General features: G+C 47.6%; 1 protein-coding gene across 1 annotated transcript in view; it reads right to left on the bottom strand.

Annotated features, from left to right (window-relative positions):
• The window catches only part of ADGRA2 (adhesion G protein-coupled receptor A2), a 107,666-nt gene extending 95,636 nt beyond the window's left edge, over nt 1-12,030 (bottom strand). Inside the window, exon 1 of the mRNA XM_081890851.1 lies at nt 11,489-12,030. Coding sequence (XP_081746977.1) covers nt 11,489-11,694 — 206 coding nt within the window. The 5' untranslated portion in view covers nt 11,695-12,030. The remainder of the gene's footprint in view (nt 1-11,488) is intronic.
• Between the last annotated feature and the right edge of the window lie 3,371 nt (nt 12,031-15,401).

Genomic DNA, 15,401 nt, shown 5'->3' with positions numbered 1-15,401 from the left:
AAGAAGATTGTTGCCAGTGTCCATCCCCTCCATTTCAGAAAGAAACTGGTCTCACTCACTGCAACCATTCCAGATACGCACGTTCCCCTCTCTCCACCCCAAAATATCCCAGACAGTGGAACTCCCTCCTCACAAAGACTCCTCTGCCACAAACATTTTAGAGTGGTACCTCGGGTTACATACGCTTCAGGTTACAGACTCCGCTAACCCAGAAATATTACCTCGGGTTAAGAACTTTGCTTCAAGATGAAAACAGAAATCGTGCTCCAGTGGTGCAGCGGGAGGCCCCATTAGCTAAAGTGGTGCTTCAGGTTAAGAACAGTTTCAGGTTAAGAACGGACCTCCAGAACGAATTAAATACTTAACCCGAGGTACCACTGTACATCTACTAAAGATGCTCCTGTCTACCTTGGTCTTTGGATGTGAAGCATGTGTTTTTGTGGTCCTTCCTATGAATGGTGTCATTATCCATTGTATCTGTTTCGTGCTTTTATTGCTGCTTTACAGTTTGTTCATTAATCATTATTTTGTATTTGTATTCTTCATGCAGCTTGCCTTTGAGTCAAGGGAAGGAACACCAGAAATTAAAAAAAAAATCTGGCTTATCATAGTTTATCTGGAATGAGCAGTGTATTGGTGCACAATTGGTGCCCGACTGATACCACTTCACTCCTTGAATGAGCAGGATGAACAAACCAGGAATCCTTGGCTGTCCGTTGCATCCAAACCAGAGGCAGTGGTTTGTTCCCCTCTAACAAGGCTTGATTGCTAGCCAACCTCAAGCCAGGATTTGGTGTTGCCTTCCTGAACACAGCCTGTTCATGAGTAACAAACCATAGTCTCATGTATGACACGTGTAAGGCAGATGAGTGAAGCTTGGCCAAAAGTGCCTGACAAGTTGAATGGGAAAGGTGGAGATGCCACACTGCTGTGCTAGAACTTCAGGCCTTTCCATGAAGCTGATTTGGCTGGCGATTCAGGACAGGCAGAAGGAAGTACTTTTCCCGCATGACACAGAGCTAGCTGATGAAATTCACTGATAAACAGTTTGACCATCGGAGCTTAGATGGTTTCAGTAGAGAAATAATGTTTATGGAGACCAGGTTTATCAGTGGCTATTAGCCACAGTAGCTAAATGGAACCCCCAGTCTACCACTGAATCCCAGTTGCCTTTTGGGGAAACAATCCAGATGGGCTGTTGATGGCATGTCCTGCTATTGAGCTTCCCAAAAACATCTTCCTGGCTATTGTATGAAGCAGGATGCTGGCCTTTTAAGTCTGGTCCAGAAGGGCTTTATACTCTTTGTATAGAATCCGGGTTTTGGAAAATTGGACTGGAGAAAGATAATAGTATGAAATGGCCTCCCTTAATCAATATTCCTTTGTCAAATAAACACAAAACCATATAGCAAAGATGCTTTTTGAGGTCTCATCCCAATTTATGGCCACTATGCTTTCAAGAAACTATGTATTATATTTTTTTCTTTTTTTATAATAAAAGGCACAGAGAAGATGTAGCCTTAGCCAACATATTGTATTTGTAGGTGTGGCTGACTCAGAAATTAGCCACAGTTGCTGTTAAGTTGTGGGTGAACATATCAGACGACACAGCAATTCTTCAAACAGCTCTTATTTATTCACAGGCCAGAACAGAACTGAACTGAAGGGTTCAGCCGGCCTGCTTATATAGAGCTCCACTAGAACGCAACAGTAACCACTTTCTGTAACTATCCAATCACTGAATGTCACTTTCAATCCCTTATTTGCATATGTGGACCTGACTGAAAACTATCTACAGTATCCCCCTGCTGCCCCAGGGTGAGAACTTCAGTACATAACAGTTGCTAAGAGTCTTTGACAACAAAAAAAGCATGTGGCTCTCACAGCTGGAAAATGCACTGGGCCACCTGTGCAAAAGTAAAGGCTTGTTAACTGGAAAGCAACCTGCAGCAAGAGGATTAGCAAGGATTGAGACACCCATGCCATGTAACTGAAATCGTAAACGATGTTTCGGAGTCATCCAGATAACAGCTTCCTGCCATAGTGCAGAACCAAACCTGGGGGAAATGTACTGGAGGGAAACCAAGTTCCTTCTCCGCCACCCACTCCCTGCCATAGAGTCATTCCGTGGCTTAAATGGCTTTAAAAGGGGATTAGTCAAACTCAGAGAGGAGGAGGAAGATACCAATGGCTCTCCTATAATTATATACCAACAGCGAATTCATTTGCCACATGGGGATCCTTATGTAGCCAGAACAGAACCATCGATGCCTCAATGCTTTGCAGAGGCGCAGAAACCCAAAGGAAGGAGGAGGGCCCTAAAACAGCTCAAAGGACAGGTAAAAGGAAGCATTTCTTCACGTAAAGGTAAAGGTAAAGGTACCCCTGCCCGTACGGGCCAGTCTTGACAGACTCTGGGGTTGTGCGCCCATCTCACTTAAGAGGCCAGGGGCCAGCGCTGTCCGGAGACACTTCCGGGTCACATGGCCAGCGTGACATCGCTGCTCTGGCGAGCCAGAGCTGCACACGGAAACGCCGTTTACCTTCCCGCTGGTAAGCGGTCCCTATTTATCTACTTGCACCGGGAGGTGCTTTCAAACTGCTAGGTTGGCAGGCGCTGGGACCGAGCAGCGGGAGCGCACCCCACCGCAGGGATTCGAACCGCCGACCTTTCGATCGGCAAGTCCTAGGCGCTGAGGCTTTAACCCACAGCGCCACCTGTGTCCCCTATTTCTTCACGTAGTGCATAGTTAAACTGTGGAACTCACTCCAGCAGGAGGAAGGGACTCCTGCCAACTTTATAAAGGGATTAGATAAATTAATGGAGGTTAAGGCTGTCAATGGCTATAAATGTAGAAACAGGGCAGAAAAGGAATAGAACAGAGACGGGGGGGGGGGATCTGTTTGTTACTCCCAAATTTCACCTTGCCTCCATTCTCATCACAGATCATCTCCACACTAAACTCTTACCATTCATGTTCTAACACACTCTGAAGTCCATTCTCACAAATGTGGTTTAGAGGACAAATGCACACATCTTGCTTGCGCTGCCTGAAGTTGGTTCTTGGTTGAGCAGAATTTCCACCGATTGCAACAAGCATGAGTTTTTACTTTATTATTATTATCTTTTAAATCCCTCTTTCGGAAACCCAAGCCAAACTAAGAAGTAAAGCAGCAATAAAAATAGGAACCGGAAATAAACTTGGAACACCAGAATAAACATACAATCAGAGGCATTTGAATAGCTGCTGCCTGGCCAAATGATCTAAGCTCAGAAACAATGCAGGGGGCTCTGATTTAGCCCTCTTATTTGCCATGTTTTATATCTGATCTGGCCCTGCACAGTATCCTATATCAATTTTAAGGGTTACAGCAGAAGTCAGGCCCTGCAGAGCAGCTCTGGCTCCCATCAGCTCCATCCAGTCGGTTGTCCCTAAGGATGGGCAGATTCAGTTCATTTCAGTTTCTCTTGGCGTCTTATTTTCCCAGTTTTAATTTTATTTCGCCACATTTCCACATCAGTTTGCCATTTTTTAAAAAAAAATCCTCATGGAAAGTTCATCAGCATTTTTGCAAAGTGGTTAGCATTTAAGTGTGGCTCTCACCCAACATGCACGTTTTTGCAAAGTGATTTTGCCCGATCCAATGCATTTTTGTTTTTTACTGTTGTGAACCCTGCAATCCCAGCTGACTTGGGGCTGAGGAAGCAGCATTTACTGTCTGATGAGGGAGAGGATGCCGTCACAGAAGAACTCTACGAGGGAGGACGGGCTCCCAGCTCCTTTGCCTTTAGAGGCTAGGAAGAGGAAAGCAGTCCCATCAGGAGGGGGGAGGCTAGACAACTGCAAGGAGGAAGAGGCTCCCCTTCCCGTCGCTTAGAATCTGGTCCTGCCCAGGGCCATCTTAAGCATATCTGGCACCATGGTGCAAAGCTCCCTCCGGCATGCCCCCCCATTTCCCAGAGTTTTTTAGAGAGGATGGGCGCTGCTGGTGGGGCTGGAGGAGGCGGGCAGCAGCTGGAGGGCAGCTCCTCCAGTGAGAGGTGGAGGCTGGACGTGGCACCTCCCGGCTCAGCTGGCCGCTTTGTGCCATGGTGGCCATGGCAGACGGAGGCTTCAGGTGCAGCGCTGCTTCGGCACGGTATGGTGGAGGTGGGCGAGGGCGGCGAACTGATGCCAGGAGGCGCCACGTCCAGCGTCCGCCTCTTCCCTGGCGCCCTCCGCCACTAGCCTCTATGGGTAAGACGCCCCTGGTCCTGGCTGCACTGTTGGGAACAGACCCTTGGAGAAGTACTGTATGTGCCTCCATGTGCACCAGTCTCATAGGGAGAGAGAGTCTCCCTTTAAAAGTTGGTGGGAGCAGCATGATTAGTTGCTGGTACATCTTTTAAGCTTTCTACCAATTTCAAATCCCTGGTGTCATTGTTGAACTCTTGTCGTGCCAAGTCGCTATCTTACTCACATGTAAGGGTCTCTGTCGTCGTTCTTGGAACGGGACCCTGGACAGTTGTTTTCACTAATATATATGCACATATATTACCCCAGCACATCAAGTATTTTTGTGCACATTACTTGGCTGAAGAACTGCATTGCAAAATCCAAAGAAACGTGAATTCCGAAGGATGGCTGTGTCTCAGAAAGTGCAAAATGAATTGAGTTTCTTCTCCATCCCTAGTTGCATCCCAGCAAAATAGGGAAGGCCACAGGTTTCCCCACCCCTGCTTTCCCAAATGACCTCTAGATGATCTAGCTTCATCAATTTAACTATACTGTAATACAGTGGTAAGGGACGCAGGTGGCGCTGTGGGTTAAAGCCTCAGCACCTAGGACTTGCCGATCGAAAGGTCGGCGGTTCGAATCCCTGCGGCGGGGTGCGCTCCCGCTGCTCGGTCCCAGCGCCTGCCAACCTAGCAGTTCGAAAGCACCTCCGGGTGCAAGTAGATAAATAGGGACCGCTTACCAGCGGGAAGGTAAACGGCGTTTCCGTGTGCAGCTCTGGCTCGCCAGAGCAGCGATGTCACACTGGCCACGTGACCCGGAAGTGTCTCCGGACAGCGCTGGCCCCTGGCCTCTTAAGTGAGATGGGCGCACAACCCCAGAGTCTGGCAAGACTGGCCCATACGGGCAGGGGTACCTTTACCTTTACCTTTAATACAGTGGTACCTCGCAAGACGAAAAACGCGCAAGACGAAAGGGTTTTTTCGCTTTTTGCGTAGCTTCGCAAGGCGATTTTTCCTATGGGCTTGCTTTGCAAGACGAAAACGTCTTGCGAGTTTGCTTCCTTTTTCTTAAAGCCGTTAATACCCAGGGAATCCGCGCTCCACAAGACGGAAGAATCGCAATACGAAACAACTCGCGGAACAAATTAATTTCGTCTTGCGAGGCACCACTGTATTTAGGTTGCAATCCTATACAGTACTAAGGTCTCTGAAAGTAAGACTTACTGAACTCAGTATGGCCTGCCTGCCTTTGACTGGGGACATATGTGGCACTGTTGCACTGTGTGCTATATAATCATGAAGTCTTGTTAGCAGAACAGAAAGTTAGGAATTATTCCCTTCCTCTCCCTACCCACCCCTTTACAAGACCTGGTCCAGAGAGCAAGGTACTAATTTTTGTGTGCATTGCGCCGAGTTCACCAGTGTTGAGCCAAAATTCAACTCTGATATTTCCTTGAAGTTTGCGAGCACATTGAAAAATAAGCATGCAAGAACACAGTGGCATAATTTTCCGTCCTCCATTAAAGGAAAATTGGCACAAAAAGTTGGTTGACTACTCCACCACCTTCCCCATTTTTGCAAGAGGAAGCGAGAAGTTAGCAACTGCTGTTTTTGGATATCATCTCTGATTTTCATTACATGCAATCAAGTTTCAAAGAGGGGCAGAATACATTTCAAGCCATAAAAGAGTGGCATCTAAGCTCAGCCAAATTGTGTGCATGCTCCTGGCACTTGCAGTCTTACAGCACACTCCTCTAACTATGACTGCTGCAAAGAAGTAAATCCCATTGAATCCAATGCAGTTTTAGCCCCAGACAAGTGAGATTAGGATTGCAGCCTTACTGGCCAGTTACTGTAATTATTCATTGTTTATTTCCTGAAACATTTATACGCTGCACTTGGATTCCATCTCCCCAAATGGCTTTACGTCACTTTAAATGCACAATAAATGATAAAAACAAAGACAACATAAGAAAAAACTACAGCAGTAAGAAACCATTTTTTAAAAAGCAAAACCCAACAACTTTAGTACTGTATCCTATTTCCTAGCCCTCGACTTAGGGTTCCCTCCAGACTGGCGGGGTTTTGGGTGTGTGTGTTCTGCAACATATCACTGATGCAATAGTGACGCAACCATGGTGGGTTTAAACTGGACTGTCCACACACAGTTCCACTGCAATGCCTCCCCCATTATTGCCACCTGGTGGGCCACTCATGCTATATATGGTGCACCAAAAGTGGGAGAAGGAAACCAAATAAAAACACTGCAGAACATGAAAAGTTCAAGGTTTCAAGTGGAAGTTGTGGAACATGCACTGGTTGGAAATGAGGCATGCCTGTCCTGAAACTTCTGGAAGTACAAACAGAACTGAAAGCAGGTTTGCATAGAATTGCCCCAATACCATCATCAGCACAAATCTTCATAGCTGCACGATAAAAAGGACATATAGAGGGGACCTTAATTTTAATGTGCTTTAAATTTGTGCTGCAACGTCATTTGTTAAGGGCGCTGTTAGAAGGCTCCTCACAAAGCTCCAGTTCCCAGCGCTCTTATCAAACGACAGATCCCAGGAGACTTTAGGGGAAGCCATGGCTGTTGAAAGTGGAATAAGAATGCTTTAAATGGAGGGCGTGGATGAGACCAGAGTCCCTCCCAGACAGTACAAAAATCAGGATGCGCACCTAGGATTCTGGGATAAAGAAGCAATGGCCACTCCCAATCTCTGAAAAAACAAAGTACGGCTTCCTGACACACATGTTGAAAGGAAGATTCCAGAACTGTATTTCATAAGTTCCTGTGCTTCCATTCAAACCTTTATATGCATTGCTGGATCATTTGGAATGAATTGTTCGTGTTGAGCATTGAGTTGGTTTGGAAATCTTTTTAGACTATTGTGAAACGCCTCGTTGGCGACATTTGCCAAGACTCCAATGCATTTATTTATTTATAAAAATCTATTTCCTACCTATTTTCCAACGAGTCTCAAGGCAGCTAACTAGGGTGGTAACAGAAAGAGAACAAAAGCATGATTGCTTAAAGGCTGGAGGACCTAATATACGCTCAAGTTAGCAATATCAAACACTTTTAAGGAGTTCCTGCAGCAAGAAAACTGAGACAGCAAAGATTCACCAAAAGCTTTTTTTAAAAGTTGACAGAAAACCTGCAGCCCTCCAGATCCCATCAGCCTCAGTCAGCACGACCTATACAGTGGTACCTCGGGTTACATATGCTTCAGGTTACACACTCCTCTAACCCAGAAATAGTACCTCGGGTTAAGAACTTTGCTTCAGGATGAGAACAGAAATCGTGCTCCGGCGAAGCGGCGGCCCCATTAGCTAAAGTGGTGCTTCAGGTTAAAAACAGTTTCAGGTTAAGAAGGGACCTCTAGGACGAATTAAGTTCTTAACCCGAGTTACCACTGTACTCAGGGATGATGGGAGTTGTAGTCCAACAACATCTAGAAGCACCAATGTAGTGGTCAGAGTGTGACCAGGGTGCAAATGCTCACTTAGCCGTGAAATTCACTGGGCAACCTTGGGCCAGTCATTGCCACTCTGTCTAACTACAGGGTGATTGTGGGAATTAAAAGGGGGGGGGACATGTATGCCAGAAAATGTGAGATATAAATGCAAATAAATAAATAAGGGGTGCCATATTTCAAAAGGACACAAAAGTTGTTTGTTTTGGGCAAAATTGTTGAGCTTCCTTGAGTTTTGCCTGAAGCTGTTGAGTTTTTCTTTTTGCACGCTCTCCCTCTCCCTCTCTCTCCCTCTGAAATTTTTAAGCTATATTTAAGGAAATTTGCCAAAATATCCAGCTATGTCCAGGAAATTAAGGACGTATGGCAATCCTAAAACAAATTCCCCTGAACAAGGCTATCCTCACAGCAGAACCACTGAAATCAATGGAATTAGGAACCTATGTGGCAAATGGGACTACTCTGAGCATGGCTGCATACACACCAGACATATAAAGCATATCCAGAGCTTTTCCCCAGGGGGAACTCACAGGAACTCAGTTCCTGCAACCTCTCAGGTGGGTGCCATTGCCATTTTAAGAGAACAGGGGAGATGTTTGTGGTGAGTTCTGGCACCTCTTTTTCTAGAAAAACAGCACTGAGCATATCTGACCCCACCAAGAGTCCTGGAAACTGTAGTTTGCTAAGCATGCAGTGATTTGTGACTCTGTGAGGGATAAACGACAGCCTTTAAATGTATGGTGCATACTCAGCCAATGACTAACATTGGATGTGACTGCTGTGGAATTGACAAAATGAGAGAATATATCTAGCTGAGGGATTGGGGGACGACGATGACACAGAGATAGACCTTTCAGGGTGCCTGCTTTCAAGACACAAGAAGTGCCTGCAGGATCAAGCCAGTGGCCTATCTAGTCCTGATGCCCCAGTGGGAAACCTGAAAGCAGGACATTCTCCTCTCCTGCAGCTTCCAACAGCCTCTGACACAGAGGTGTAAAACTCTGCCCTTAGCAAAGCCAAGGATGTGCCACTATTGGAGCTGAACGTAACCCCCTAATAAACGTAATTTTGTGTGTGCAATTTTGCCTATCATGCACATTTTTGCAAAGCAGATTTCCCTACTATAATGCATTTTTGGTATGTCATCTTCAATAACAGATACTTTTAAGCCTAGGCACTGCAAGACTCAACTCTCTGTTTCAAGTTGTTGCCATCTGCCAGCGAGGAGCAGTGGCGTAGCGTGGGGGGTGCAGGGGGGGCCGGCCGCACCGGCCGCAACATCTGGGGGTTAGGGTTAGGGGCGCAAATCCACGGGTTAGGGGGCGCAAATCCACGGGTTAGGGGGCACAAATTACTTGCCTTGCCCCGGGTGCTGACAACCCACGCTATGCCACTGGCAAGGAGAGAAGGACCTGGGCATCTCAGTTTACAGGTGGTGCCCCTGGGTGCAATGTCACCCATTAAGCCTCTGAACTCACTCATCTACACTGCACTCATTGACACACAAGCACCCTGGCCATGTGGCAGCAAAGGGGGTGACATTTTCCTCCCTTGGAAGAGAAGGGTGCTTTCCAAATCTCAGATTAATTCTACTGGATCCCATTTTAACCATGATGCCTTGGAAAGGCAAAGTGTGTGTGCAGGGGGTGAGTCGAACTGAGGGACGCGCGACCTGTTCCGTCCCACTGGGTGCCAAGCTTAGGGGAAGCACAGGGTGCTGCAACTATGACATAGTGAACTGAGCAGAATGGAAGGGGAGAGGCAGGGGGCGCCAGACCAAAGTCCACCCCTGGGAGAGAAGTGACCAGGGAGGGTAATACCCACCCCAAACACTAAAATGGTTGGTGATGCCCTGGCTTTTAAACTGCTCTGCACAGGGTGCAAAAGGTAAAGGGACCCCTGACCATTAGGTCCAGTCCTGGCCGACTCTAGGGTTGTGGTGCTCATCTCGCTTTCTTGGCCGAGGGAGCCGGCATGCAGCTTTGGGTCATGTGGCCAGCATGACTAAGCCACTTCTGGCAAACCAGAGCAGTGCATGGAAACATTGTTTACCTTCCCGCCGGAGCGGTACCTATTTATCTACTTGCACTTTGACGTGCTTTCGAACTGCTAGGTTGGCAGGAGCAGGGACCGAGCAACGGGAGCTCACCCCATCGCAGGGATTCGAACCACCGACCTTCTGATCAGCAAGTCGCTGAGTGGTTTAACCCACAGCGCCACCCACGTCCCCTGCACAGAGTGACCACCTACTATGAAGAAACATGACGTGGATCACTCCCACTGGCTGCTCCAAAGAATCCTGGGAACTGTGGTTTACCCCTCACAGAGCTACAGTTCTGAGCGCCCTTAACAAACTACAGCTCCCAGGTTTCTTTGTGCTGTAAATGGATAGTATGGTTGTGATCACGGGGCATTGCTAGAGGGGCACAGGCCCATGATTTGCATAGATATACTAATACATACAGTGGTACCTCTGGTTATGAACTTAATTCGTTCCGGAGGTCCGTTCTTAACCTGAAACTGTTATTAATCTGAGGTACCACTTTAGCTTATGGGGCCTCTCGCTGCTGCCGCACAATTTCTGTTCTTATCCTAGGGCAAAGTTCTTAATCCAAGTTAGTACTTCTGGGTTAGTGGAGTCTGTAACCCGAGGTGTTTGTAACCCGAGGTACCACTGTATGTACGGTAAGGTTACCAGATCAGTCTCCTGACAAAATCCACTTAAGTTGAAAAATGTCCCCGGATTCATTGGGGGGGGGGGGAACTGGTAACCTTAATGTACAGATGCCTCTAGGCAAGTTAAGATGGTGAGGGACTGAGGTCTCACAGTGCACCCAGTAATTCTGTAAGCGGTTTTTCTTCTTTTTTCTTTTAATGTTCAGGCCTCCAGGACACCCCTTAACACGCCCCCACCTGCTTTGGCCATGTGCAAATGTGCCTATCCAACCACTGTGATCTATAAATACTTCTAAATAAAGTAAATAAAAGTGTGGTCCCATTAATATTATTCAGTAACCACAATCTTCACTCCCTCCATGCTCCTGAGCATTCAGATGGCATGTCCCTCAGCTGCTCTTTGCTATAATTTGAATAAATCTTGTGGAAGCTAAACATTGGGGCTTCTGGATCAGCTGAAAGTCTCCCGAGATTATCCCCATTTCCAAATAATAATAATAATAATAATAATAATAATAATAATACCATAATAATTATTGGAGGATTAAGGTCAGAGGGAGGGGATGGAGTTGAGTTCTTTCTTTTCATTTTTTTGAATTGCAGATTTCAAAAAGTGTGGATTTCTACATTGCTATATACGGTACTTTATTACTAAACTTATCAGTCACTTTAAAAAAAACACCCAACAAGTAACTCTAAGCGACTCATATACAACAAAAAACAGATCCGGAGACAATTTAAGCCAATGAAATTAAGTCAAAAGGATGTTCATGTGTTTTGTCTTTTCTTTTTCTGTAAAAAAAAACCTCGTTTAAAAATAAGTGAATAAAAAAGAAATTAAGTCCAAAAGGAAAATTGTAACAAAGCTGGTTAAATATTTTTGGATATGGGAAGCAGTATAACCTCCGAGGGCGTTCAAAACGCTCTCCAAATGACCACCGCAAACTTTTCCGCTACAGCCTTTCCGCTTTGCACACGCGCAGCCTCTGAGCATGTCCAGAGCGACATTACCGGGATCAGAGCCGGGGGCAATTCTGGTGGGGTCTCTGCCCACCCCACCCCGTGAGATCTCACGCCCGCCCGCCCGCGCGCAGTCCCCGCCGGCGCTACTCACAGGGTGACGGTGCTGTTGGGCAAGAGCCGGGGCGCCGGCGGCTCGGCCAGCTCCTCGCCGCTGCAGCTCACCCTCTTCCTGGCCGCCGCCAGCCCCTTGGCCCGCTCGCCCACGCACTTGCAGCCGCGCAGCTGGACGGGGCAACTGCGCGCTCCCCCGGAGCACCACAGCGCCGCCAGCAGGAGCAGCGCGGCCGGCCAGAGCATCCTCGACGGCTCCCGGCAGCGGCACCGTCCCAAGCCTGTCAGCCCATCCTTAGCCGGGCTGCGTCCAGTCCCCAGCCCGGGAGGAGCCCAACAGCCGTCGGGGCCCGGAGCGCCGCGCGAGGATCCCTCGAGGGGGCGCCCGGCTCGGAGGAGGAAGGCGCAGCTTCAGAAGCGCAGGCGGCGGCGCGCTGACATGAACCGGGAGGGCGTCCGCCGAGCCCCGGATCCGGCCCGGGGGCTCTTCCCGCCCGTCACACCTCCCTCGAAGGGAGCAACGGCCGAGGCGCGCGGCCGTCTGCCCGGAGCTCGGCTGCGTCCGGCGCCTGCCCGCTGCCCGGGGCTGCGCGCTGCATGGCCGGAGGAGAGCTCTGGGCTCCGGGGCGCCGCCAGTGGGGAATGTCCGGCGGCGGCGCTTGGGATGGGTTGGATCTAGCGGTTTCGGCTGCTCACATTCGCGTCCCTCCCCTCGGTTGCCTGCATGGCCATTCCCGCTTCCCGGCCACCGCGCGGCCCTAGCGCCTCCAGCGCCTTGTCCCTCCGCCAACGCTGAGCCTGGAGTTGGATCCGCAACTTGCTCGTTCGGGACTCGAGCGAGACGGAGTCTTTTCCTCTTCTGCTGCGAGGGTTCAAGGAGGTCCCCTCTTCCTCCGACGCCTCCCCTTAAAAACAATCCCTACTGAAAGTGCGTAACTGGATGGAGTACAACAGATCCTCCCTTTACAATAGTTTGCATTTTTTTCCAGACGCCAGACTAAAAGCATTGTTATTGAACGGTCGTATCTACTCGGAAGCAAGCCCCGCTGAGTTCCGTGAGATTTGTCCCCCGGGTACACGTGTGCTGGATTGCAGCCTCATCCTCACGATTTGGGGGCAATAAAGTGATTTGGGGAGCTTCCCCCCCCCCGCGCGCCTTTTCCCCTTGCAGTTGTGTGTGTGTCTCTTTTACGCGCGCTTCTCTGACGCTTTATTTGGGGGTTGTAAGCTCAGTGTAGTTTAAGTCCATTAAGGCAAATGGGGCACTGCCCCTGGTGCCCCACCAGTTGCAGTCTGCCCTTAGCCAACCCTCCACTGTCTACCCTTTTCCTTCCATCCTTCCATCCAAGCCAGAGGATGCGGACCAAACCAGAATGAGTTGGCTTTGCCTGTCATTGGCTCTGGAGTCTGGCTCCACCTACTGTTGGTCTCCCCGCCTTTCAGCTGCCTCCTCCTTAGCCTTGGTGTTCTCAGGAGGGAGGAAGAGACAAAACTAGAATTAGTGGGCTCTGTGTACCATTGGCTCCAGCGCCACCTATGGTTCGGCTCCCTGCCTTTCACCCTACCAGCTTCAATGGGTACCAGCCGCCACGGCCCCTGCTGCAGTTGCCTCCTGCCTTGTAGATCCTGTACTGAGTCGAGCGTTGGAGTATCAGGGGTCAGCAACCTTTTTCAGCCATGGGCCGGTCCACCGTCCCTCAGACCATGTGGTGGGCCAGACTATATTTTGAAGAAGAAGAAGAAGAAGAAGAAGAAAGAACGAATTCCTATGCCCCACAAATAACCCAGAGATGCATTTTAAATAAAAGCACACATTCTACTCATGTAAAAACACGCTGATTCCCAGACCGTCCGCAGGCCGGATTGAGAAGGCGACTGGAAGAAGCAAAGATAATCAGTATCAAAACAATGATTCTTCAACATCAACTTCGTTGGACTGGTCATGTTGTGCAGATGCCAGATTATCATCTTCCAAAGCAACTACTCTATTCCAAACTTAAAAATGGAAAGCCTAATGTTGGTGGTCAACAAAAGAGGTTTAAAGATTCTCTCAAGGCAAATCTAACAAAATGTAGTATAAACACCAACAATTGGGAAACAGTGTCCTGTGAGAGCTCCAATTAAAGAACAGCCTTTACCAAATGTCATGGACTTTGACAGCACTCGAACTCAGGACAAAAGGGAGAAACGTGCTAAGAGGAAGGCACGCTTGGCAAACCCTCACTGTGATCAACTCCTGTCCAAAAACCTATTTCCCCACTGTGGAAGGGTGCGTGGATCCAGAATTGGCCTCCACGATCACTTACGGACTCCCTTTTAAGACCGTGTTCATGGAAGACAATCTTACTCTGCTGTGAGTGATCGCCAAAGAAGAAGAAGAAAGAGTAGATGACCTCTGAGGTGCCTTCCAATTCTTGACATTCTAAGATTCTCTAAAAATAAAAATGGAGCAATACATTTCTGCTCCCACCATTCTGTGCATGTTCCTTTGCTGAGTCCTCCTGCCTTCTCCCACTCATTGCCATTATTTCAGCTCTGACCCCATACACACCAGTCATTTAAAGCACATTTATACCACTTTAAGAATCCTGGCTTCCCTCAAAGAATTATGGGAGCTATAGTTCACCCTCACAGAAGTACAATTCCCAGAAACCATACTTTGATTTATTTTATTTTATTAATTTTTTTAAAGAACAGTTGGCCATAGTAAGGACATGTAGAATCCATTTACGTTGTCCGGTTGTCAAATTCCATATAGTGGAAATGTAGCTCAAAAGAACCAACAGCCGTAACAAACAACAATTCCCATGATTCTTTGGGGGTAAGCCGTGAGCTTTAAAAGCGCAGTTCCTTCCCCAGTCCACAGATTCAATGGAGTTGATGGTCCTTGTACGGCTTCTGGGCCAAATCTTTGCTGGGCACATGAAAATCCAGTGCTAGCCCATCCCCACAAACTGGACCCTCTGTTACAAGGCCTCCAGCAAGTGATGTCTGATGTGGATATGACCTTCGGTTTTCTTGAAAAACTCCGAATTAACAATGCTAACTTGCCTCAACTCTTCCGTATCCTTCATTTGTCTGCTCTGGAACTCCATTCTTTCACTCGGCTTCTCCACATATTATTTATTTAAAGTCCACTGAGACTTCTGCTGCCTTCTTGTGTAGCGCAGCCTGTTAGCTGTACTCAAAATCTCTCTTTTTTTGGCAGTGGTGGGCTGGACTACACAGAGCATTATTTTTTTTATAAATTTTTTAATTAATTTTTCAAATACATAATAAAAGACATACACATTACAAAACAAAAACATACCCAACATTAAACATATACCGACTTCCCCATACCTCCCTTTCGCTGCATCCTTATTCCAAAGTTCTTTAGCAACCCTTTAATCAGTTTATCTACTGTTTTCCTTTCATTAAATTTCTTTAAACTTAATAATTACAGCTGTATTTCTCTACTTCTTACCCCTTGACATCTCAACACTCCTCGATTTTACAACAGTTTTTAAGATATAATTTAAACTTCTTCCAGTCCTCTTCCACTGTCTCTTTCCCCTGGTCTCGGATTCTGCTGGTCATCTCTGCTAGTCCCATGAAGTCTGTCACCTTTGTCTGCCATTCTTCCAGAGTAGGTAGTTCTTGCATCTTCCAATACTTTGCCAGAAGAATTCTTGCTGCTGTGGTAGCGTACATAAAAAAAGTCCTATCCTTCTTTGGCACCAGTTGGCCAACCATGCCCAGGAGAAAAGCCTCAGGTTTCTTAGGAAAAGTCCATTTAAGGACCTTCTTAATTTCATTATAGATCATTTCCCAGAAGGCTTTAATCTTTGGGCAGGTCCACCAAAGGTGGTAGAAGGTACCTTCCATCTCATTACATTTCCAACATTTATTATTGGGCAAATGGTAAATTTTTGCAAGCTTGACTGGGGTCATGTACCACCTGTAAATCATTT

The sequence above is a fragment of the Podarcis melisellensis genome (genome assembly GCF_964234715.1).
Source record: "Podarcis melisellensis genome assembly, chromosome: 15".
In the NCBI taxonomy this organism is placed as follows: domain Eukaryota; kingdom Metazoa; phylum Chordata; class Lepidosauria; order Squamata; family Lacertidae; genus Podarcis; species Podarcis melisellensis.
The sequence above is the reverse complement of the archived record's forward strand: the minus strand, read 5'-3'. Positions and strand labels throughout refer to the sequence as shown.